This window comes from Gopherus flavomarginatus, chromosome 2 (genome assembly GCF_025201925.1).
Source record: "Gopherus flavomarginatus isolate rGopFla2 chromosome 2, rGopFla2.mat.asm, whole genome shotgun sequence".
In the NCBI taxonomy this organism is placed as follows: Eukaryota; Metazoa; Chordata; order Testudines; family Testudinidae; genus Gopherus; species Gopherus flavomarginatus.
Window position 1 is genome coordinate 180,967,107 of NC_066618.1, and position 25,198 is coordinate 180,992,304.

General features: G+C 46.5%; 1 protein-coding gene across 3 annotated transcripts in view; it reads right to left on the minus strand.

Annotated features, from left to right (window-relative positions):
• Nucleotides 1-25,198, minus strand: part of TXNDC5 (thioredoxin domain containing 5) — a 73,547-nt gene that overhangs the window by 22,391 nt on the left and 25,958 nt on the right. The window contains exons 2-4 of one of the 3 annotated variants that reach the window (XM_050940139.1): nt 24,001-24,086; nt 14,587-14,736; nt 7,170-7,275 (exon numbers count right to left, since the gene is read on the minus strand). In XM_050940139.1, coding sequence (XP_050796096.1) covers nt 7,170-7,275; nt 14,587-14,675 — 195 coding nt within the window. In that variant the 5' untranslated portion in view covers nt 14,676-14,736; nt 24,001-24,086. Of the gene's footprint in view, nt 1-7,169; nt 7,276-14,586; nt 14,737-22,217; nt 22,475-24,000; nt 24,087-25,198 lie in introns of those variants that run through there. The other 2 variants (XM_050940137.1, XM_050940138.1) reach the window with 2 other exon arrangements.

A 25,198-nucleotide genomic window follows, 5' to 3' on the forward strand; every position in this document is an offset into this window, starting at 1 on the left:
CTCATATCCATTCCAGTTAGGTGAATCCCAAGCCTTACCTAGGCGGTGGGGACAGAGAGAGATGTCACAGAGTGCAACACGGCGGAACCGAAGGCTGCGTCATCCCTAGATTGCTGAACCAGGGCGTAGTGGGAAGCGAAGCTATGGACAGAAGACCAGGTTGCTGCCCGGCAGATTTCCTGAATGGGCACGTGAGCAAGAAAGCAGGCGATGAGGCTTGAGCCCTGGTGGAGTGCGCAGTCACGTGGCCCGGGGGGGCGTGCGCCAACTCATCACAGGCGCGGATGCAGGACGTTACCCACGAGGAAATCCTCTGCGAGGAGACGGGTAACCCCTTGACACGTTCCGCCACCACAACAAAGAGTTGGGGGGTTTTGCGGAATGGCTTAGTTCGCTCTATGTAAAAGGCGAGCGCCCTACGGACGTCCAGTGAGTGTAGCTGCTGCTCCCTGCGAGTCGAATGGGGTTTTGGGAAGAAAACAGGTAGGAATTTCTCCTGGTTAACATGGAAAACCGATACCAGCTTGGGGAGAAAGGCTGTGTGCGGTCTCAGCTGCACCTTGTCCCTGTGGAACACAGTATACGGGGGATCTACCGTGAGGGCCCGAAGCTCCGAGACCTGTCTCACTGATGTGATGGCCACCAGGAAAGCGGTTTTCCATGAGAGGTAGAGAAGGGAGCAAGTCGCTAATGGTTCAAATGGAGGGGACATAAGCTGGGTCAGAACCAGGTTAAGGTCCCAGGTAGGGGCAGGGCGGTGAACCTGGGGGTAGAGACGCTCCAAGCCCTTAAGGAATCTAGTCACCATAGGGTGAGAGAACACTGAGCGGCCATCCCCCCCGGGTGAAAGGTGGAGATGGCCGCCAGGTGAACCCGGAGAGATGATATCGCTAGGCCCTGTTGCTTGAGGGACCAGATATAGTCTAAGATATTAGCAATGGAGACCTCGGTGGGAAGGAAACTCCGTTCCGCGCACCAACAGGTGAAGCGCTTCCATTTGGCCGAATACATCGCTCTAGTGGAAGGCTTTCTGCTGCCCAGGAGCACCTGCTGCACTGGGGTAGAGCAACGGAGCTCAGACCGGGTCAGCCACTCAGGAGCCACGCCGTGAGGTGGAGTGATTGAAGGTCCGGGTGACGGAGTTTGCCGTGGTCCTGAATGATCAGGTCCACACGAAGGGACAGCGGGACAGGGTCGGCTACGGAAAGGTCCAGCAGCATGGAGTACCAGTGCTGCCGAGGCCACGCTGGAGCTATCATGATCAAGCGGGCTCTGTCTCTGCGCACCTTCAATAGGACCTTGTGGACGAGCGGAAACGGTGGAAAGGCATAGAGCAGGTGCGTTGTCCAAGGAACAAGGAAGGCGTCTGCCACCGAACCCGATGAGAGGCCTTGAAAGGAGCAGAACATCTGGCATTTCCTGTTCCCGCGGGATGCGAAGAGGTCCATTCGGGGAAACCCCCACCTCCGGAAGAGCGAAAGAGCAACATCCGGGCGAAGGGACCATTTGTGGGACAGGAAGGACCTGCTGAGATGATCCGCCAGCGTGTTCCGAATCCCCGGGAGAAAGGACGCGATAAGGTGAATAGAATGGGCTATACAGAAGTCCCAGAGTTGTAAGGTCTCTTGACACATGGGAGAGGATCTCGTGCCGCCCTGCTTGTTTATATAATACATGGTCATCGTGTTGTCAGTGAATACCGAGACACAACAGCCCTGCAGATGGTGACGGAACGCCTGACAAGCAAGGCGGACCGCTCTCAACTCCCAGACGTTGATGTGGAGGGTTAGTTCGCGAGGTGACCACAGGCCTCGGGTTTGCAGGAGCCCGAGGTGAGCCCCCCAACCCAGGGAGGAGGCATCTGTTGTCAGGGACACTGAGGGTTGGGGCGGATGGAACGGGAGCCCCGCACACACCACGGAAGGGTCCTGCCACCACTGGAGGGAGTCCAAGATGCCCTGGGGAATTGTGACAACCCTGTCGATTGGATCTCTGGCCGGACGGTATTGTGCGTTGAGCCAGGACTGAAGGGGTCTTAGGCGGAGCCTTGCATAGTTCGTTACGAATGTGCAGGCCGCCATGTGGCCAAGGAGGGTAAGGCAGGTGCGCACCGAGGTCAGGGGTGCTGCTTGCAGTCTCCGTATGATGGCTGCCATAGTTTGGAACCTCGACAGAGGCAGAGAGGCTTTGGCAAGAGTGGAGTCCAGGGTGGCGCCTATAAACTCTATCCTCTGTGTGGGGATTAGCGTTGATTTCTCCACATTGATCAGCAGATCTAGGCTTAAGAACAAGTTCTTGACAATGCGGATGTGCCTAAGGACTTGGGCCTCAGAAGTCCCCGGATAAGCCAGTCATCTAGGTATGGGAATACGTGTATATGACTGCGGCGAAGATGGGCAACGACTACAGCCATATGCTTGGTGAACACTCTTGGGGCTGTAGATAGGCCGAACGGGAGGACTGCGAATTGGAAATGTTGCCGGTTGCCCACAAACCGGAGGAACCTCCTGTGGGGTGGGAAGATAGAGGAGGGAGGGATAGCTCAGTGATTTGAGCATTGGCCTGCTAAACCCAGGGTTGTGAGTTCAGTCCTGGGGGGGGAGAGGGGGGCACTTAGGGATCTGGGGCAAAATCAGTACTTGGTCCTGCTAGTGAAGGCAGGGGACTGGACTTGATGACCCTTTGGGGTCCCTTCCAGTTCTATGAGATAGGCATATCTCCATATATGGAAGTAGGCATCTTGCATGTTGAGGGCGGCGTACCAGTCTCCAGGATCCAGGGATGGGATAATGGTCCCCAGGGATACCATAAGGAACTTCAACTTTACTAGGTATCTGTTGAGTTCCCTCAGATCGAGAATAGGTCTGAGACCTCCCTTCGCTTTGGGGATTAGAAAGTAGCGGGAATAAAACCCCTTGCCCCGCTCGTACTCGGGAACCTCCTCTATGGCTCCTTTGGCGAGGAGTGCTCGCACCTCCTGTAGGAGGAGTTGCTCGTGAGAAGGGTCCCTGAAGAGGGACGAGGGAGGGGAGTGGGAGGGAGGGTTTAAAACAAATTGCAGGTGGTATCCAAGTTCCACCGTGTGTAAGACCCAGCAGTCCGATGTTAGCTGGGATCACGCAGGGAGGAAAAGGGAAAGACGGTTGGAAAAAGGAGGGGATGGATCCATCAACGAAACTGGTACAACGCCCTCAGGCGCACCTTCAAAAGGAAGGTTTCGGCCCGGAAGAAGGCCTGGAGGGGTTCTGGTTCTGGCCTCCTTGATTGCTGGATTGTCTGCGGCGACCATTCCTGCCTCACTGCCTGGCGAAGTCCTGCCTCTGCCGGGGTTGGGAGTAAGGCCGGTGTTGTTGCTGTGGCTGGAAGGGTCTGCGCTGGGTCATGGGTGTATGCATCCCCAAGGAGCGCATAATGACCCTATTGTTTTATAGGCTTTGCAGCCTAGGGTCAGTTTTGTCGGAGAACAGGCCTTGGCCTTCAAATGGGAGGTCTTGGATGCTATACTGGAGTTCCGGGGGGAGGCCGGAGACCTGCAACCATGAGATACGGCGCATAGTAACATCAGATGCCAGAGTACGTGCAGCTGAGTCCGGGGCATCTAGGGCAGCCTGCAGGGAAGTTCTCGCGACCTTTTTGCCCTCATCAAGGATCGCGGAGAACTCCTGACGTGCTTCCTGAGGGAGCAGCGACTTAAATTTGTCCGCTGCGGCCCAGGTGTTATAGTTGTAGTGGCTAAGGAGGGCCTGCTCATTAGAGACGCGGAGCTGGAGGGCCCCCGCAGAGTAAACTTTTCGGCCGAGTAAGTCCATGCGTCTCGCCTCCTTGGATTTTGGGGCCAGGGCCTGCTGACCATGTCGCTACCTCTCGTTCACAGATTGGACAACGAGGGAACAAGGGGGAGGGTGGACATACAAGTATTCATACCCCTTTGAGGGGACCATGTATTTACGTTCCACTCCTCGCGCAGCGGAGGGAACAGAAGCCGGAGACTGCCAGACGGTAGTGGCGTTGGCTTGAATGGCTTTAATAAACGGAAGGGCCACCCTAGTGGGTGCATCCGCTGACAATATGTCCACCACTGGATCTTGTATCTCCGAGACCTCCTCGGCCTGCAGGTTCATGTTCTGTGCAACATGCCTGAGGAGGTCCTGGTGCGCCCTAAGGTCAAGTGGAGGCGGGCTGGGTCCAGCCACAGCCTCATCTGGAGAGGATGAAGAGGGGAGACCTGGGAGGAGCGGGTCTGCGGAGGGCTCTGCCTGAAGAACTGCATCCGACTCCGCAGGGGGTTTGGGGTCTTGAGGCTGGGACCTTTCCTCCGTGGGAGGGGGAGGAGGATGGGAAATCGTGGCCTCAGGAACCCTGTGCTCCGAGACATTGGAACGTGAGGGACCCGGCTGATGGCCTTGGGCTTGATGGTACGCCCAAGGTGTCCAGAACCCCAACTGCTGCGGTCCATGCTCTTGAGGCTGGGGTTCGTGGAACAAGGTAGTAGGTACATCTGTGTCCGGGGCATATAGGCTATCTGTCTGAGAAGACACAGACGGCTGGCGGGACGGCCGGGGGGCGAACGAGGTTGGTATGGGTCCCTTGCCCCCGTTGGAGGAGACCTCCTCGGTGCCGGAGACCGGTACCGGGAGTCATAACGGTGCCGAGATCGCGACCGGGACCTGCCACCAGCTCGGTGGTGGGAGGTCGACCAGGATCGGGAACGCCGACGGCGCGAGCGGCTGCGGGAGTCTCGGTGCCGGTAGTGATGACTAGAACCGGAGCGGTGCCGAGAGTACCGGGAGGTGGTTCTGCACCACAAGTACGACCGGTACCGCCGTGGTGAACGGTGACGGGACTGTGAGCGGTGCCTCGACTGAGATCTTCCACGGGACCTGGAGCGGTGCCGGGACCTAGGTGGAGATCGGTGCCAGCCTGCCGACTCCAGGGACGGAGGTCTCATGGCTGCCGGCTTGCTTCTAGATTGAAGAACCCGCACCGGCGGTGCCGGGGGTTGAGGCAGAGCAGACTCGGTCATTGCGATAAGGTCCCTGGCTGACGAGAATGTTTCTGGCGTAGAGGGGACTGTCAGCTCGACCACGGGTCTCACCGGGGAGCTCACCAAGACCGAACTCGACAGATCTCTCGGGCCCGGAGTCTACGGTATCACTGGCGTCGGGGCCGCGGCAGGAGTCGGTGCCGGGTGGGCTGCACGAACCTGCTTCGCAGGAGTAGAGGCAGCTGATGTTCTTCTGTCGGGAGCCTGCGCTGGGGAAGGCCGGTGCCGAGGCGTCTTTGCGGTGCCGGCGCGGTCTATTGCCGGCGTGGTGTCGGCACTCGGTGCTGAGGAAGGAAGGTTAAGAGCTGGCTCCATAAGGAGAGTCTTCAAACGATGGTCTCTCTCCTTCTTGGTCCGCGGCTTGAAGGCCTTACAAATGCGGCACTTCTCAGATATGTGCGATTCCCGCAGGCACTTTAGGCAGGCGTCGTGGGGATCGCTCGTGGGCATCGGCTTTTTGCAGGCCGAGCACGGCTTGAATCCCGGCGAACGGGGCATGAGCCCGGGCACCGGGTGCGGGGAAGGGCTAGAGCCCGAACCCGCTACACTATATACAATAACTAATTGACAACTATGAACTAATTACTCTGTACACTAACGATAACTATATACAACAAGTGAACAAGGAGAAGCTAGGTACGTGGAGGACAGCTATGCCGCGCTTCACAGTTCCAACGACCGACACGGCGGTAAGAAGGGACTGAGGCATGGATGGGCCGGCAGGGGTATATATCAGGTGCCATAGCAGCGCCACTCCAGGGGGCGATCTGCCGACCCACCGGAGTTGCTAGGGTAAAAATCTTCCGACAAACGTGCATGCGCGGCGCGCACACCTAACTGGAATGGATATGAGCAATCACTCGAAGAAGAAAGGAGGGTGACTTCAGACTGGAGCCTGAAAGTATGCCATATAGTCACTCCTTACACCCTGTCTCTGTACCAGGCCGGGATTAGGGTTGTGTTACGGGGGCAGAGGGTGCAGATGTGGGTAGTCCGTGCTCCCTCACTTTTCGGGGCTTTTTTTTTTTTTTTAAATTAAAAAAAAAATCTCAGAGCAGTCACTAAACCAGTGACTTTTACTAAGATTACCATGACTGCTCTGTGATTTTTTATTTAAAAAAAAAAACGCAGTGACAAATCTGCAGCCCTAATTATCACATATTAGGCCCACTCCTGTCACAGAAACCACATGTGCCATCACATAAATTTATGAGGTCTTTCAGCTATCTATAATTTACAAGCTATTCAAGACTCCACTTTGAGCACTCTTTCCCAATCCCACAGAACCAGCAATATTAGAAAAGGAGCAAACTAGAACTTGGCCATCTTATAACTAAGCTGCAACACTCACAAACATTAAGTCAGTCACTTAACAGGAAAAAGACACTTTTCTAGGAACTAGCTCAGAGCTGAAAAAACATTACTAGAAACTACACTGCTAAAACTTCTTTGCATCTGATGTTTAAATTTTTAAAAGATACATTAATATGGATCTTGTTTAAGCAGAACTGCGTATTTTTAATCAACTGAGCTCAGCAATCATTGTGGCTTTGTCTTGGCTAGGAAAAATGGTTAACTTAACACCAGGCTCATCTAATACGCTAGATAAGCCAGACCTAAACTCAAGCCTTTTCCTTGTGTAGCTATAGGATAACACACTGCAACTCGATTTTGCTGGTTGAGTTGTAGCCTTAACTCTTCTCTAAACAACAGCATGATCAGCTGCTAATTCTTGCCCTGCATCTACATTAGGAAAAAGGTTGTTTATGCTAGACTTACCTAGCTTGTATTAGCTAAACCACTTTTCCTAGTCAAGACAAAGTACTTGTGGCCTATACTTGTCAACTGAATGTGTATCAGGAAATCCTATCTTAAATGTCAAGAGGCTAATATTTCCTTGAAATAAGATTATGAATTTTGGTTTTAAATACAAGAAACAAAGGGCAAGTCAAAGGATGCCAGTTTTAATTATGGGTTTGATGGCTATTTGGCCACTGTTCCAGTTTATCACCATCATCCAATTTTTATTCTTATAAAGTTTTCCTCTTGAAAAGCAAAACTTAACCCCTATAGTTCAAGAAATCAGTATGACTCTTGAAGAAGGGAGTATTTCCTGTTCACTTACAGCTGGTTCCTCATTTAGTGTCTGCAACATCCAGCTTTCCAGTGCCTGAAAGTCTCTAGGACCCTGGTATTTCACGGGTTCTTGGCCTGGCTTAAGCAGCTTTAGGCTGAAACATTAAAACAGTACAAAGAGGTAAGGCAAAACTTTTCAAATAGATACAAACAAGAAACATTCTTTGGAAATAAATGAACTTTTTGCTGATAACATCAAAACTGAGCTCAGAGCATACTTAGTCCTCAAGCCTATAATTAAAATCACACATTCCCTGGATTTCCATGATGCAGAATTGGGCCCTGTAACTAACCAGAACTCTGTTGTTCTCCTTTAAATTTAGCACAGGTAAAAATACCATATTTTGTGTTAACATTCCAAGATGTCCTTAGATTAACATGAAATGGTGAATAAAATGCTACAAAGAATAATTCAAAGATTAATCCCTGTTTATGCTTGTGAACCCAATTTTTTCAGTTTGCCAAAAAAGCATTGGTTAATTTTTTTCAGTATGCACAAAACCAAAAAGTTTATGTTCCAGGAATTTCTCTACACTTTTTTGTGCCATACCAAATTTGCAGGTCCTTGATCACATGCCACTTCTCATGCTGTATTAAACTGATTAAAAGTAGCTTAAAGCAGATGAACAAGGTGAGAAAATAGGTGGAGAGTTGCAAAGGCAGTCTTTCTGATTATATATATGTACTTGCTATAAAATCTGTTTAACAAAATATCTGAATCTTTTTCCATTAAATATGTGGGAAACTTAAAACTGGAAATCATATTTGTTCAAATACTGGAATTTTAAAGGGATACCATCAAACTGAGATTGTCTTTTTTTTTTTTAAGCGAGTTAAAATTCATTTCAGTTATTATATCTGCTCTGGACTTCCTTTGCTAATTTTTGTGGTTTTACAGCCACATTTTTCTAAACATTTCTCTCCTGTTTTTCTCTTCAGAGCCCTTACAACTTAACAAATTACTACGCAAAAGTGTTTTCAAAAGCACAATGCATACAAATTAAAATAAGAAAAAATCCTCCCTTTATTGCTTTCATTTATAGTATTTTACATGGCTTGTACAATAGAAGGTTAAAAAACATTCAGAAAGGTGTGTGGTTTTTAAGTTAATATTGTCCCTTTAAGAAGTTAACAAAAAATAAAGAAAATAACTATGAAATCCGAATTGCTTATCTCTCCCTTTCATACATCTTCTGGTAATAGTTTGGAGTAGAGCTTAACAGAAATCAAGAAGTTCGCTTAAATGATTCTACAGGCGTAGTAGCACCTCTATTATTTTATTAAGACGAGGTTCGGTTTTCCCCCCACTTAGATCTGTATATCCAATCTCTTTGTTTTGTATGAAAATAACGGCATATCTTCCTCCCCAACTGTACAGTACACAACTAATACATAAAGACTGAATTTCCTGAGGATTTTCAACTAAATCTGTTACTAGTTGGAGTTAAAATTAATTTTAAAATCAGACCTTTAAAAATTTCAGCATGTGACCCTGTGGAGAATGATAAGATACCTGTATTACTGGTATTTGTATGAATATTATATGTACCTCAGTTTACCAGCTTGATAGTATTCTGTTTGAAGACCAAGCAGGAAATTAAGCAATGGTCAGAGATAAGACAACTAGAGGTAAACAACACCGAGGGAGCTAAGGGAACAATAGCTGGTCTAGTAATAGGGAAGATGCTCTTTCCAGGCCACCCAAAAGTGACAGAGCTGTTTCACCAAAGCCAGCACCTAGAGATACAAAAGACCATAAACAGTTAAAAGCACACACTGGCAAAAAGGAAGGGAGGAGGGGAGATACTGAGAGAAAGAATACAGCAACATAGGCCTGGTCTACACTACGCGTTTATACCGATTTTAGCAGCGTTAAACCGATTTAACGCTGCACCCGTCCACACAACGAGGCCCTTTATATCGATATAAAGGGCTCTTTAAACCGGTTTCTGTACTCCTCCCCGACAAGAGGAGTAGCGCTGAAATGGGTATTACCATATTGGATTAGGGTTAGTGTGGCCGCGAACTTTTGAATTGCATTTCCTGTTTGCCCAGCGTGAAGCTCTGGTCAGCACGGGTGGTGATGCAGTCCCAAATCCAAAAAGAGCTCCAGCATGGACTGTCTGGGAGATACTGGATCTGATTGCTGTATGGGGAGACAAATCTGTTCTATCAGAACTCCGTTACAGAAGACGAAATGCCAAAGCATTTGAAAAAAATCTCCAGGCTATGATACGGAGCCCACAGCATAGTGCTGTGTAACAAACATAACGGAAAGCCAAAGAATCAAATGGACGCTCATGGAGGAAGAGAGGGGGGACTGAGGATTCCAGCTAGCCCACAGTCCCCGCAGTCTCCGAAAAGCAGTTGCATTCTTGGCTGAGCTCCCAATGCCTGTAGGGTCAAACACATTGTCCGGGGTGGTCCAGGGTCTCTCTCGTCAATTTACTCCCCCTCCCCCCGCCCGTGTAAGAAAAGGGAAAAAAATCGTTTCATGACTTTTTTCAATGTCACCGTATGCCTACTGCATGCTGCTGGTAGACACGGTGCTGGGGCAATGAACAGCAGCATCCTCTCACCTCCCTTCCCCAGTGGCAGATGGTACAGTGCAGTAGGACTGGTAGCCGTCCTCGTCATCAGCCCGTGAGTGCTCCTGGCCGGCCTCAGGTGAGGTCGGCCGGGGGCGCCTGGGTAAAAATAGGAATGACTCCCGGTTATTCCCGGCAGATGGTACAGAATGGCTGGTAACCGTCATCATAGCAACTGGGGGCTGAACTCCATCAGCCCCCGTCCCTTTCATGTCTAAAGAAAAGATTCTGTACTGCTTGGACTATCACAGCAGCAGGATGCCGTGCTCTTCTCCTCTCCACCATTTAATGTCCTGCCTGGACTATCATAGCAGCTGGAGGCTGCCTCCCCCTCATTTTATCTCACTAACAAGTCACTGTTTCTTATTCCTGCATTCTTTATTACTTCATCACACAAATGGGGGGACCCTGCAACGGTAGCCCAGAAGGGTTGGGGGAGGAGGGAAGCAACAGCTGGGGTTGTTGCAGGGACACCCCCTAGAATGGCATGCAGCTCATCATTTCTGTGGGATCTGACATGGAGAGGCTGTGTTCTCTGGTTCTCTGATACACTGCTTCTCTAGTACACTTGCCCCATATTCTAGGCAGGACTGACTATTTTTAGATACAACATAAAGGAGAGAATGACCCAGGAGGTCATTCCCATTTTTGTCTTTGCGCCCCAGGCCGACCTCAGCGAAGGTCAGCCAGGAGCACCCATGACAGCAGCAGATGGTACAGAACGACTGATAACCGTCATCTCATCGCCAATTTACAATGGCGCAACAGACAGTACCCGTCTCGGCTACCTTGCAAAGGCAAATGAATGCTGCTGTGTAGCGCTGCAGTACCGCCTCTGTCAGCGGCATCCAGTACACATACGGTGACAGTGACAAAAGGCAAAACGGGCTCCAGGGTTGCCATGCTATGGCGTCTGCCAGGGGAATCCAGGGAAAAAGGGAGCAAAATGATTGTCTGCCGTTGCTTTCACGGAGGAAGGAATGAGTAACGACATTTACCCAGAATCACCCGTGACAATGTATTTGCACCATCATGCATTGGGATCTCAACCCAGAATTCCAATGGGCGGGGGCAACTGCGGGAACTATGGGATAGCTACGGGATAGCTACCCACAGTGCAACGCTCCAGAAATCGACGCTAGCCTCGGTACATGGACGCACACCACCGAATTATTGTGCTTTGTGTGGCTGCGTGCACTTGACTTTATACAATCTGTTTTACAAAACCGGTTTATGTAAAATCGGAATAATCCTGTAGTGTAGACGTACCCATAGTCTGTCAGCATAATGACCCAAAGATCCATTCCCAGAGTTGTTAAACCACACCCTTGCAGAGGTGAAGAAAGCACAGCCTTTTCTCTTGAGAGGCATACTCAAGAGAGTCTGAAAAGTGGCTTAAGGCACAGCTCACCCTGTAATTATGAACAAGCCTTTTAACAACAGTACCAGGTATTCTCAAATGCATAATTCTTTTCTTCTATCTTTCCCATTATACTTAGTACACGTCTACCTTGCTATAACACAATTTGATATAACACGGGCAGTGGGGCTCCGGTGGTACTTTAAAGGGTCCGGGTCTCCAGCCACTGCAGGGAGCCCTGGGCCCTTTAAATCACCACTGGAGCCCTGCTGCCACTACCCCGGGGCTGCGGCAGCGGGGCTCGGGTGGCGCTTTAAATGGTCTGAGGCTCTGGCTGCTGTGGGGAGCCCCGGGCCCTTTAAATCCCACTGGAGCCCTGCCACCGCTACCCTGGGGCTGCAGAAGCGGGGTTTGCAGGCAATTTAAAGGGCCTGGGCTCCTCGCAGCGGTCAGAGCCTGGAGCTCTTTAAATTGCCAGCATGCCCCGCTGCTGCAGCCCTGGGGTAGCGGTGGTGGGGCTTCAGCGGCAATTTAAAGGGCCCGGGGCTCCGGCTGCTGCAGGGAGCCCCAGACCATTTAAATCACCAGCAAGCTCTGCTGCTGCAGCCCTGGGGCTTCAGTGGTGATTTAAAGGGCCCTGGGCTCCCCGAATCAGCCGGAGCCCCAGACCCTTTAAATCACTGCCGGAACCCTGCTACCCCTACCCTGATAAAACGGGGTTTCAGCTATAACACGATAGGGATTTTTGGCTCCCCACGACTGCGTTATAGAGGAGTGGAGGTGTACTTACTGACTCAAAATGGCTGCCATTTTCCATAACTTACAAAAGAACTGGACGAGCCAATGACTGTGAAGTTACTCATGTCCTCAATAAAAATAATCACTATTTTTCTAGTGGGGAAGTGATGGTGCACCTAATAAAAATGTCCACTACTTCTTATTGTTTCTACTGGGACTGAAGCTGCAAGCTGCTCCCAGGGAACAGAACTCCCATTTCAATAAGCACTTTCCTAGCATACCTCTCAACCTTCAAACCTTAAACTTTGCAACAAAAGTCATTGTAATGTGTGAAAAATGACAAACACGGAACAGCGTCACAACATAATTGAGAGATTTTTTTAATCTCTAAGGATATTTTCTCATTTAAAAGAGAGCATGGGAAAAAACAGGAATTCTATTTTGTGCAACCATTAAGACATACACCAGTGATGGGTAACCTGTGGTCTGCAAGCAGCCCATCAAGGTAATCTACTGACGGGCCGCGAGACAGTTTATTTACATTTGCATGGTAGCCTGCAGCTCCCAGTGGCCGCAGTTCGCCGTTCCCGGCCAATGGGAGCAGTGGGAAGTGGCATGGGCTGGCCGCAGCTTGCCCACCACTGACATACACCCTTCCCCAATGCTCATCATGGAAGTTTGACTTTCAGATCCCCAATCCAGACCTCTATCACTTGAGGTACAGGAATAATACCTTTGCAAATATATTGCTGTATGTGCACAGGTTGAGCGTGCATATGTTATATGTTTATGGGGCAAGCATGAGGCCATAACTAAGGTTGTGTGGGAAGAAGAGATTAACCGTTGTTTGGAGTGTATTTACTTTAACACTTGGAGGAAGACGGCAGTTCCTTGTCATTAGATGTCCCGTAATTTGTTTCCATGCCTTTTAAGGATTGTGTGTGGGGCAAAGGAGGGGTGGTAGAAGATAGCAAACCTGACCAAGCTTAGTCCAGTTCCCTTTTAAATGAATTTTTTGTTTATGGAATGGAATCTGCCTTGAATTGTGTGTACCACAGATTTACAAGGAATTAGGTACCATCTTATTGGTGTGTCCTATATGCAGAATTAGAACCCTGTAAGTATATTGTTCTCTCTCCTCGTGCCAATACTGAAAGCTGAAGTCTTGTCCTGCTTGTCTTGATCACACACATTTTATAAGATACATATGCCAAAGCTAGCTCAGACCTGACTCATCTTTGTGCCAACTGCTATTAGACTTTGCCCTATTGCCACATTAATTCCAAGGTTACAGTTCCAAATTTACTGTATTAATATTTACTGCAATTCCTACCCCCTAATTAAAATGTGCTGGCAGTGAGGTGATGATGACAAACTCCATTCAGAAAGAGGGAATACTCAATTGTTAGAAAGCACTAATAAGGTATAAGGTCTGTATTAATACAAACTACAAAAACAGTAAACTATTTTTAACCTCTGCTGATCCATCTTCATAAATATCAATATTTGCGCAACTGACTAGGCAGAGCAGTGAATTGTTGTTATTTTCCATCTCTTGAGAAAAGTTAGTATTTGGACCCTAAGGTTTGACCATAAGCTTTTGTGGTCTCTATGGGTACATCTACATAACAAAACAAAAACAAAAACCACTTGCAGCAGCAGGTTTTGAAGCCTGGGTCAACTGACTCAGGATGACACTGCAGGGCTAAAAATAGCAGTGTAGAAGTTCAGACTTGGGCTCCAAAACCCAGCAAGTGGGGAGGGCTCAGAGCCCAGGCTTCAGCCCAAGCATGTACACTGACATTTTTAGCCCTGCAATACAAGCCCGAGTCAGTTAACCTAGATTCTGAAACTCGCTGCCATAGGTTTTGGGGTGTTTTTTGCTGTGTAGATGTACCCTACCATTGTAGGACATTTATTCACAAAGCTATACAATTGACAATCTGCTAAAAAGAGGTCCAGTATTAGGCTAGCAGGAGTGCTGGAGTTTGGGCTGATGTGCTTTAAGCAAAGGCATGTTTATCTGGTATAAATTGCAGCTCACATTCTTTTCCTGCAGCTCAGAGGCAAGATGTGAGCCTTCTCGCCAAGGCCTTACCCTGGCCCTTACTGGCGGAACCCTCATTTATCATAATAGGAAAGGTTTAAAAGATAACAGGTTTAGCGCTCGAGTTCATAAGTAGCTGCTAAGATTTTCAAGCCCTGTTAAAGCAAAACCATGTAGAGAAACTTGCACAGCGCCAGCATCAATATGTGCCTGGTTTTAGATGGTGTTTTTAATCTATCAGCTTTATGAGCACCAAATTCACACAAAAGTTTGAGACCATTTATACACACTGCATTGGTTCTGCTATATACAGTTAGATAACTGAAATAATTTTGAAGTAGTTAAAATAGTTTTGAACTACTATTACTTTACTGCTGTATGTTATGTTACAGTCTCAAAGACATGTTGGGGTGGGGGGAAGGGAGCCTATTCTGAACTTTGTTTAAACATAGCCATCTTCCAAGCTGTGAAAGAAAAAAAAAAAAAAAAAAAGAGACATTATAGATTATCTTGTCTTGGCAACATGATGAGGGCTTAAATTTATCTTCTAACGACTGAAGAGCTATAAAGGAAACCACCAAAAATCATAACTTAGAAGCTGGTCTCAACAAATTGGCAGAAGACTGTGGAAAAACATACAAAATAATAGAAGCACACATCCTTTTGTACTTACGTGGGGTATCCTCTGATTCCAAATTCAGAGCAGAGTGGAATATCTATAGTGCAATCCACTTTTACAACATAGACTGATGGATTTTCCATGTTGTTGTATTTGTCTCCCAGATCATTCCAAGTTGGTTGTAGACGTTGACAGTGTCCACACCTACAAAAGGATGAGCAAAAGTTAAATAAATTTCAGTAATAAGGTCACTGTTCTGATTTGTATGCATGCTATATACTTAACAAATATAGGTTTAAATGTAAATATAAAGACTAGATATGAATGAAACTATGGGAAAAGTATATATACACGTGGGTGAGATCTGATGTACTTGAAACATGTTAGACGAATGAAAAATGAGAAACTTCTTCCATATAAAAGCAGACTGCGTTAAACAACAGTTAACACCGTAGAGTTGCCTTTTATTGTAGAAGGCTAACCTTGTAAACAGTTTTGACACAAAATTCACACCAAAAAAAAAAAAATCTAAAAACAGCCCTGACGGTTAGATAAGTACTTTTGCATTACAAAGTCTGCAAGGTTCATTGTAAAAGATTATTAAATTAATGAGAATACTGAAAAGAGAACATTCAGCTTCTCAACTTTCTAAGAACACCATGAGAGGATGCCTGGTGTTCTATATGCTCTTACATTTGGAAGCACCATGTTTTTACGTGTCTGGTAAGGAGATAATGGTTTGTACTCTTTGTATAAACACAAGTGATCTTAAGTGTAACATCAAAATTGTGACTCCGGAGACCCATGGAATACCTAAGTCAGTGAAGTAGAACAGTTCTGTTTCAAAGTCCTGAAGAGATGCTAATTTTAATACGTTATAAACAGGAACAAGTGTCTTTGCATAGTGAGATTCCCAGAAGCCTCAAAATATTCAACATATGCACACAGTAAGGTGACTTAAAACAGGTTTCAGAACAAATAATTGCTATTTTGCTTTTCTCTTAAAGGAATAGTTAATTATTCAAGTAATCTTTTCCACTGCTTGGCATCCAATAGCATACTAATTCAAATTTAAAGTGTTAGAAATGTTCAGCCAATCAAGAGATTTACCAGTTCTTGAAAACACCATTCCAAGTCCCCCAAAACCGAAAATGAGATCTCATACTATTGGCATTTACAAACTGGAGTTGTCAAAAACACTAACACCAGAAATATGGTAAACTAGTGGTCCCCAACCTTTTTGGCTGGCAGGCACCAGCCGAAGGACCACTGTGGCGGTGGAGCACCTGCCGAAATGCCACCGAATTTCGGTGGCATTTTGGCGGTGACGCCTCTCGATGACACCACTTGCCGTTGACAAGTGACAGCATCGAGAGGTGTCACTGCCGAAATTTGGGAGTGACACCTCTTGATGACGTCACTTGTCGACGGCAAGTGGCATCAGCGAGAGGCGTCCCCGCCAAAATTTGGAGGTGATGCCTCTCAGTGACATCACTTGTCGGCGAAATGCCGGCAGATGCTCTCCCGGGGGCCAGGACGCAGGCGCATTAAGATGCCCCCGCGGGCGCACCGCGTTGGGGACCACTGTGGTAAACTATTTAAAGGAGCCAATGTTAATTTATCTTGAATGACCGTTCTTGCTGTTCCTCATTTTTACAGGTATTAAAAAAATGTCATTAGATTAATTAAAATATCCTCAACTTTGTTTGCTTTTGACAAGTCCTGGTAAGTCTACTTTTTATGCAACAATTAACACAACAATAAGAAAGTTTGCAGGAAGTTGCCTCTTACTCCCTACAGCAGTGTTTCTCAAACTGGGGTCGCCGCTTGTGTAGGGAAAGCCCCGGCAGGCCGGTCCGATTTGTTTACCTGCCCAATTCGCAGGTGCGGCTGATTGCAGCTCCCACTGGCTGCAGTTCACCGCTCCAGGCCAATGGGAGCTGCTGGAAGCGGCATGGGCCGAGGGACTTACTGGCCACTGATTCCAGCAGTCCTCATTGACCTGCAGCGGCGAGTCGCGGCCAGTAGATGTAGCCCAAGAAACTAAATTCTTTATCTGACTAAAAAGGAAATTATAGGGGCTGTGTAGTCATCAAGACCCAAAAGTAGAATATAATCCAAAATTTATTTTAAATAATTACTCAATCTTTACTGCAGAGAGACTGTTGCAACTCCATAGTTAACACTGTAACAAGGTTTCAATTAGAAGGCTAATTCTGGACTCAACTATAAAATAATCCAAAAAAGGTCTGACACTTCAAATGCCATATGAGGTTTGGTAATTAAGGGAGAATTTGAGTATGGAAATGTAGCAAAGGTATCCCAAACAACTTTAGTTCTTCACTGTGCTTCCCCATTCTGTAAGGCAGTGGCTCTCAACCTTTCCTGACTACAGTACTCCTTTCAGGAGTCTGATTTGTCTTGCATCCCCCAAAATTTAATCTCACTTAAAATCTACTTGCTTACAAAATCAGACACAAAAATACAAAAGTGTCACAGCACACTATTACTGAAAAATTGCTTACTTTCTCATTTTTAACATAATAAAATTAATCAATTGGAATATAGATACTGTTCTTGCATTTCAGTGTATAGTATATAGACCAGTATAAACAAGTCATCGTATGAAATTTTAGTTTGTACTGACTTTGCTAGTGCTTTTTATGTGGCCTGTTGTAAAATTAGGCAAATATCTAGATGAGTTGATGTACCCCCTAGAAGACATTGGTGTACCCCTGGTTGAGAACCACTACTGTAATGCATTGATTCGACACTGCCTTATGTTGTATTTAGTGATGTACTCCCTTAGGTCTTCATCTAGTAAAGAATCAATTAGATAAGTTCAAGAATTTGTAAAACTGTGGAGTTTGACAGGGTAACTTTTCTGTGGCTCTGAAGTTTATATTGAATGGTGTTGGCTGCTGTGTGTGTACACACAATGTGGTTTCTTGACTATTACAGAGAAGGTTGGTTAGGTTTGAGACATGGTTTTGGGGGTCTGAAGAAGAGTAAGTAACATGATATGGGTATAGCTAGCTCTCTGAGGGAGGAAGAGAATCTGCTAATAAAGATGACACTTGCATAGTGGGTGCCTAGTGCATTTATCAGTACTTCAAATGTAAGATAGTACTGTGCCAATACTAGTAGTGTATGGCTCAATGTCGAAAGGGCAAGGCATACAAGTGATAAGCCTATCTTATGAATGAATGGAAGGTGCACACAGATATAAGGACAGAGCTGATACTGTGTGAGGTACCTAAAGCTTGCAGTCCCATAATTCTAAATGTTGGGGACTCGAAAAAAAAAAAAAGAAAAAGAAAAAAACCCCTAATTTTAATGTCTTTATTCCTAAATGCCTGAAGTTTTCTATGCGCTCCCCTTCAAAGTTACTTCAAAATTTCAATTTGTATAAAGGAAGGAGAAGGCAATGCTCAACTCTGAGTCAGTAAACCAAAACTGACCAAACACTAGCTGTTCATACACACTGACAATCCAATAGAAGAAAGTAACATTATGGAGTTGGCTGATAAATTGTGGGCCCAAATTTACATCCACCTCTTTCCTGCTCTTCTCCAAATGTAACTGATTTTTTGACTGCTGCAGCCTCAGTTTTTTTGGTTGCTGCAGCCTCATTATGGCATGGAGTAGTGGTATCTCATTGACGGATTTTAATAATTCCTTAGTCAGATATTCCCATGAATTCTGAAATGCTTTTAGCACAGGTTGTAATATGAACAAGCAATATATGTCTAGTCAGAAAAGTCCACAAATTCAAGAAAGCTTATCCCGATCAGTCTCATGTATTTATGTGGTCATGTGTGTCGGTCATTTTAATGCTGCATCACCTAGCATTGTGCTCTTAGTGCTACCACTGAAGATCACTCAGAAGCATCAGCTGGTCTAGACTGCTGCTGTTCACCTCTTATGTGGGCGGGGATGCTGCATGATTGTTACTCTCAATGCTCTGCAATGACTTGTCACTTGTTTACAAATGTAAATCAAAGTACTAGTTATGATCTATAAGCCATTAAGAAGTCTGGCTTCTTGAAAAACTGCCCTTTCCCTTATATCCTATTACTGGAGGAGGTTAGGTTGAAAGCAACTGAAATGCTTCTGCTCTTTGTTCGTAAGCATGAATTTTTTAAGACCCACATCACAGCACTGTCAGTCCAACGTCTGAATGTAGAATTCACTTCCTCATCCAGCTCACTCGAGCCAAGATTTGGTGACCTCCAGAGAAGAGTGAAAAAATATCTGTTCAAACTTTTGGCTAACATTTTTATAAGACCTCAGGAGGAGGTCGCTGAAATTACAAACAATAAGCCAAGAACGTAGCAATTTGGCAGTGAAATTATGTGGGGTTTTTAATTGTTGATTTTAAAGGTGAGGCACTCAAATGCAATGGCAATGTGTACCACAAGGTAATATATATAAACAAATATTCTAAAATCAAAACATCACATTCACAGATGTTGCTCAATTCTCTGATTTAGCTGACTTGGTCTGATTTTGAACATTCAGTTGACCGGACAAATAATGTCAATTGACTGCCTATTATTTGATTATGGTAAAATATTGTCAAATATCCCAGCAAGAACGCCCTGATGTAGACAACAGCCTATCTTTTGGATTTCACCATAGTGTCACCTGTTAACATCTCTACTCAAATGTCTTGATCACTCACTTTAGTACATGCTAATCCTACTTGTTGGGAAAAAGGTTAACTAATTGAAAGCTGAACATCTTGATTGATAAGAATCTTCTAGGACAAAGATCATATGTATATCTCTACTTGTATACCAGACCATCAATGCACATGGTGGTTTACAAAGCAAAACATAAGAGTTAAAAGGCACAGTTCTTGCCCTGAAAAAGCTTACAATCTAACCTGATGAAACAAATATACAGAAATTAACTCAGATGGGAGTGGGAGAGGAAGGCTCACGATCATTAAACCTCCTCCCACAAAACAAAATAAAAAGATGCCTAGTCATTAAACTTCTCCCTTATCATACAAAAGTATCACAGCTATTAAATCCCCCCCAACAACTCCCCTCAAAAAAAAGCAAATGATCTACACTGAATGCCCATTTCAATAAATTCCCATGCCTCGACTCTTAACAAAAAGCGTCTTCATAATGTATCCCTCAAACACACACATTCCCACGTTTCACATTCTTCTGAGTTACGTAACTCAGTTGTGTAACTTGTATTTTATAATTAGGCATAAGTATCTATGTATGGCTAAGCCTATTGGAGACCATAAAGTCTTACTCTGTTTGTGACTGCTGTTACTGTTCTAATAAACCAGTGGTTTAAAATATTTGACCATTTTTGACATTTGACAATATTTGACAAGTCAATTGACCAACCTTAATTGAGAGTGGGGACAAACATTATTTCCCCACAACTCTTCTTTGGAATCTCCCTGAAAGGAACATGCCAACCAGGTAAAAGCAAATTCATTACCGCTGCTAGGTCTTGCAGGTGGGTCAGTGGCACTCTGATCAAATGGCTGCTGATAGATCTTGTACAGGAGGTTCACATCCTGAGAGATCATAAAGCAGTGTCATGGGTTGAGACCAGACTGCCCTTTCCATATTGCTAAACTGAAGGAGGATCATAGTATGGAAAATCTGAGAACCAATCATTCAGCAGTATCAAGATGCACAACCTGACCAGCAGACAGACACCTATTGCTCTATGGAGACCACCAAGATGAATGCTATTTTCGGGTTATCTCCAGGTCAAAAGGCTCACTGATGAAGTAAAGTACTGACACCCTGTAGAGAGCTACGAATCGGCAAATGTTAAAAACAAAATAGAGTCCAAAGTTTGCAAGATTTGGCCTGCAAGATAAACTCACTCACTGAAAATTTCAGCGTATCTAACATTTCTGTAATTGGCAGGTTTCTCCATGCATGTCTGCCAACATGTCTATGTAAGGATTTGGATGCAGAGGATGGCACAAGACCAGATCTCATGTCAATTAATCATGTGGTTAATCAAGAAGAAAGCCATTTGATGTCTGGGAAAGATCAATAACTCCAGACACAAAAAAGCATTTTTAAAAAGGAAGTCCTGCGATAAGACTGCCTAAAATTATTATTTTGACTTCTATCTCCGAAGACTCCATTACAGAGTTCAGACATCCACTGCACCACCTGTCCTGCTCCCCATCTAAAAATTCCATCCTTTTATCCCTCGTTATGAGACTATCACAATCTACTGCATGTAGGAAGAATTAAGACTAAGCTCTAGCTCAAACATAGATGCCCATAACCCCGCAATGAGTTCCACACATGAAGGCCACCACACTTAAGAGGAGAGCCAATGATTTCAAAGGGGCTCATATGGATCTCATTGCAGAACCAGAGCTCTAACAAGTAATATACTAAAACTGGCGCCAGAGAACTTCTCAGTTAAATGACTAGTAAGCCAAATATGAATACCCAACAGGACTAAAATGAAATACAATGCATCCCACTGAAGACATTCACAAGCAACAGATAACATTTATTACTTATATAGCTCTTTGTATTTTCAGAGTGCTGCACAAACAGCAATACTCCCCAACATAACTCTGTGGAAGGTATTTGTCTCTTTTTACTCGTCTGAAAAATAGGGATGACAGATTAAGGGCCTGTTTTTTCAGCGACACTGAGCACCCACAACTCCAAATAGAACCACGGGGAACTCTGGTTGCTCATCCCTAACTGCCTTCTCCAATGTTACACAATGGTAAATTTGGGATTAGAATTTAGGAGTTCATGATACCAAAACAGTGCTCTGGAACATGATGTATTTCTTAAGAACCACTCACAAAACACGTGCCATTTACTTTGTTCATATTCATAAGGAAAGGAGGAAACAGAAAACCCACAGAATAATTAGGAGTCACTTTTGGAAAACTTCATTTGGAAGCTCAGTCAGCTGCTGTCAAATCTATCAGCATGGTTTTTACTACATTTTTACATTAATCAGTAAAAGGAGTGAGGCTCCATCAGCCCTCTTTCAAAAGTGATTCAAGGAAACAGGATGCACACAAAAAAGGTTATTACACCGTCCTCTTAGGGCTTGTCTCCATGAGGATGGAAAGTGATTTTTTTAAGAAGTGTCAGCTAACTTTAGTAACAAACTTTACCAAAAGCTAAGGCAAATCGAGAGGAAAGATGGCCCAGGGGCTGGTGTTAACCTGGAATTCAGAAAACCCAGATTCGATTCCTTTTTATTCCACTGGCTTCCAGTAAGACCTTGGATAAGTCACTTTCCACGTGGGTGCTCTGGTTGAGCATTCAGCGCGCCCTGGGCCAGCTCTGCAAGTGACCTCCCCCTTGTGCAGACACCTCATCTCACCTGACCTCCCCCATCCGTACCATGGGGACAGTCACACTCCCCGCCCTGGCGGGGCGGCTGCTGCTGAGAACGGACACGTTTAGGACTAGGAGGCACGGCTGGGGCCTGTGCTGAGGAAGGCCACGTAGGCACCGTGGGGGCGGGTTGTGCTGTTGCCTCCTGCCCTGGCCATGCAGCCCCCGCCCCTCCCGGCTAGCAGGGTCCCCGCGTGTGTGTATTCCGGGCTCAGCGCCTGCCCCAGACCCGCCCGCGTGACCCCCGAGGAACCGCCCCCAGGGCCGCTGCCACGTCAACGGGGAAACGCGCCGCCGCGGGCCCGGCCCGGTTACCAGGGGGCGAAGAACATGACGAAGTGCGGGGCGATCTGGGCGCCGTGGCGCAGCATCTCGGCGTTGTAACGGTGCCGCGCGTGCGGATCCAGCTCCGGGTCCGGCTCCGCGTCGCCCCGCGCCGGGGCCGCGCACAGGAGGCCTCCGAGCAACAGCAGCAGCAGCCGCGCCGGGCCCGGGCGGGGGGAGGCGCCGCGGCACAGAGCAGCGGCCATGGCGGCGCGGAGAGACCCAGAGAGCGCGAGAGGCAGAGAAGCCGGGCAACGTCCGCCGACCGCCTTCCTCCGTGCCGGCCCCAGGCCCCGCCCGCAGCCTTCCGGCCCCGCCTCCCCGGGGTCAAAGGGCACGAGAGCCCCCCCCCCCCGCTGCCCTGTCTCTACTCACTATCCCCCAGCTCCTGTAGCCGCCTCCCCCCACCTCTCTCTGCGCTTCACAGACACCCTCACTACCCGTCCCTGTGCCTCCAGCTCAGCACCCTCCTCACCCCCAGCTTTTCCTGTCTCACTGCACCCTCCCTCTCCCGCACCCGCTGCTACTGCCCACCCCTGTCCACACTGCGCTCTGGGGGGGCTGTGCCTTCCTGGTGATCCCTTTTGGAAGCATCCAACAGTCCTTTTACAGATGCAAAGATACCCGCTCATACACACTGCACCGGGAGTGTAAATCTAGAAATTTGGCTAAATCACAACTTAAAAAAAAGTTTATTTGTGGAAATCCATAAAGAAAAGGTACATATACTCTTAGCACCACTTCAGTTAACAATGGGAATGAAGACAAGTAACAGTTGCCTGCTACCTGGAGAAAACCAGCTTTAGATCTTTGCCCCTGAAAGAAACCTTTGAAGGGCTCAGGTTCCTTTTCATAATCATATGTCCCATAACATTGGGACCAGATACAATTACAGCCATTTAGCCTACAAGATTTTGGTCCATGTGCTCTTTTCTGCGTATGTGATACCACATAGGGAGGCCATAGGAGGACCTCAGATTGTTTATATTGTCCATATTTAATATGCTAAAAATAGCTGTGTAGCTATTGAGGCTCAAGGCTCACTGTTATAGACTATATAAGTGTATGCGGAATGGCAGCTATAGAATAGCATCCCCTAACCTTAGGGTTTTTGTGTTGACTTTCTGCAGTTGCTATGTAAGAGCTTTACTCTACAAAGCTCGTGAGGGGTGTTGGGGTAACCCACTCTGAACATCACGTTTCCTTCTCCACACAGCAGAAAATAAGATACAAAACACAGTGTACGATATTACCTTAAACATCCTTAATTCCTCATCTATGCTTTCAGAGACTACATACATAAAGGATAGGGTCAACGTTGAGAGCCATGCTGCCATTACTAAACTACCGGTTTAGATGGCAGAGGAGGTCTCATTATGTCTGAGATTCATGTAGTCCACATGTATTTCTGCAGACCTTGGCCAAAACAAGTTTTGAAGGTTCCGCTCCACCGTGTTGCTATCCTCCATAGCAAACAAGAGAAAGTAGGGGACTTATTGAACTGATAAAAGTCACAGATTTTTGTAAGTAAGTTTTCCACTCCTGCCAGGTTATCATGGGAGAGTAAGATATACGCTGTTATGGTGCTCCTCTAGGCCTTCAGAAACTTTTATTTTTGAACAGACTGAATTTCAATCATCAATAGATTATATTTGTACCAGATCAGACAAAATGACATTATACTGTTTTGCCCAGCACCTAACGATATCAAAATCACTGTTTTACCTACTGGATATGTAATTGAACATAACATTGCATTTTTGGTTTCCATTACCTCTTTTTGTATTGGCTAGTAACAGTCACGATGAAAAACGGCAGCCCTCATGAAATACAGGTTTGTTAGTTAAATTGTGCTTTTTTCTGGTAGATTGTTCAGCAGAAGAACATAAAAAGAGAATAAAGAGGATTTGTTTACTCAACATAGAGAGAGGCTTACTGAAAAACATTATAATAAATAATTTGGGCTGACAAAATAGTAATTGTGTTTTAAAAGAGATCTTTTGATTACAAAAACACATTCCCCACTCAATTATAAGAATTTAAATTCTGCCATAATCTAATAGCAGTATATTATTTTGTTCTTGCATCAGAGGCTCTAAAAGCACTTTACAAATATTGACAAATATAGCTTTACAACATCCCTGTGAAACGAGTAAATATCTCCAGTTCACTGATGGGAAAACAGAGGAACAAAGAGGCTAAGTGATTTGCCTAAGAGTTTGTCTACACAGAGTTCACACAGCATGTCAGTGACAAAGCCAAAAACAAAACCCATGTTGCCTAACTCCCAGTCTTGTGCCTTAACTTCATGTTGCTTCTTTCTTGCATTTAACTGTTCTTATAGCTTTAACTCCACCTCTTTCAAACAACTCAATTTAACATACTCTTCACTCCTAACCTTATCTATTGTCTCCCTGACTCCTCAACCCAGGGCCGGTGCAACCCATTAGGCAACTAGAGCACTAGCATATGGGGGATGGCATTTCGAGCCCTTCGGCGTCCGGATCTTTGGCTGCCCTGGTCGTAGTCGGCATTTAGGTGGAGGCACCTGGGGCAGGGGGGGCGCAGGAAGGGCTGCCTGCAGCAAGTAAGGGGGGGGCATGGCCCACAGAGGAACTGTTCCCTGCCCCAGCTCACCTCTGATCCGCCTCCTCCCCGAGCACACTGCCCCGCTCTGCTTCTCTCCCTCCCAGGCTTGCAGCGCCAAACAGCTGATTGGCACTGCAAGCCTGGGAGGCGGGAGAAATGGAGCAGCAATGGCGTGCTCGGGGAGGAGGAGGAGCAGAGGTGAGCTGGGGCGGGGAGCTGCTGCTGCAGGGGAGGGGGGCGCCTCAGGGTGGAGGGGGGGAGCTGCCAGAGGGGAGACGCCTCAGGGCAGTGGGGTGGGGAGCTGCCGTGGGGGGGGGCAGGTTGCAAGGTGGAAGTTTCGCCTAGGGTGCGAAACATCCTTGCACCTGCCCTGCCTCAACCTC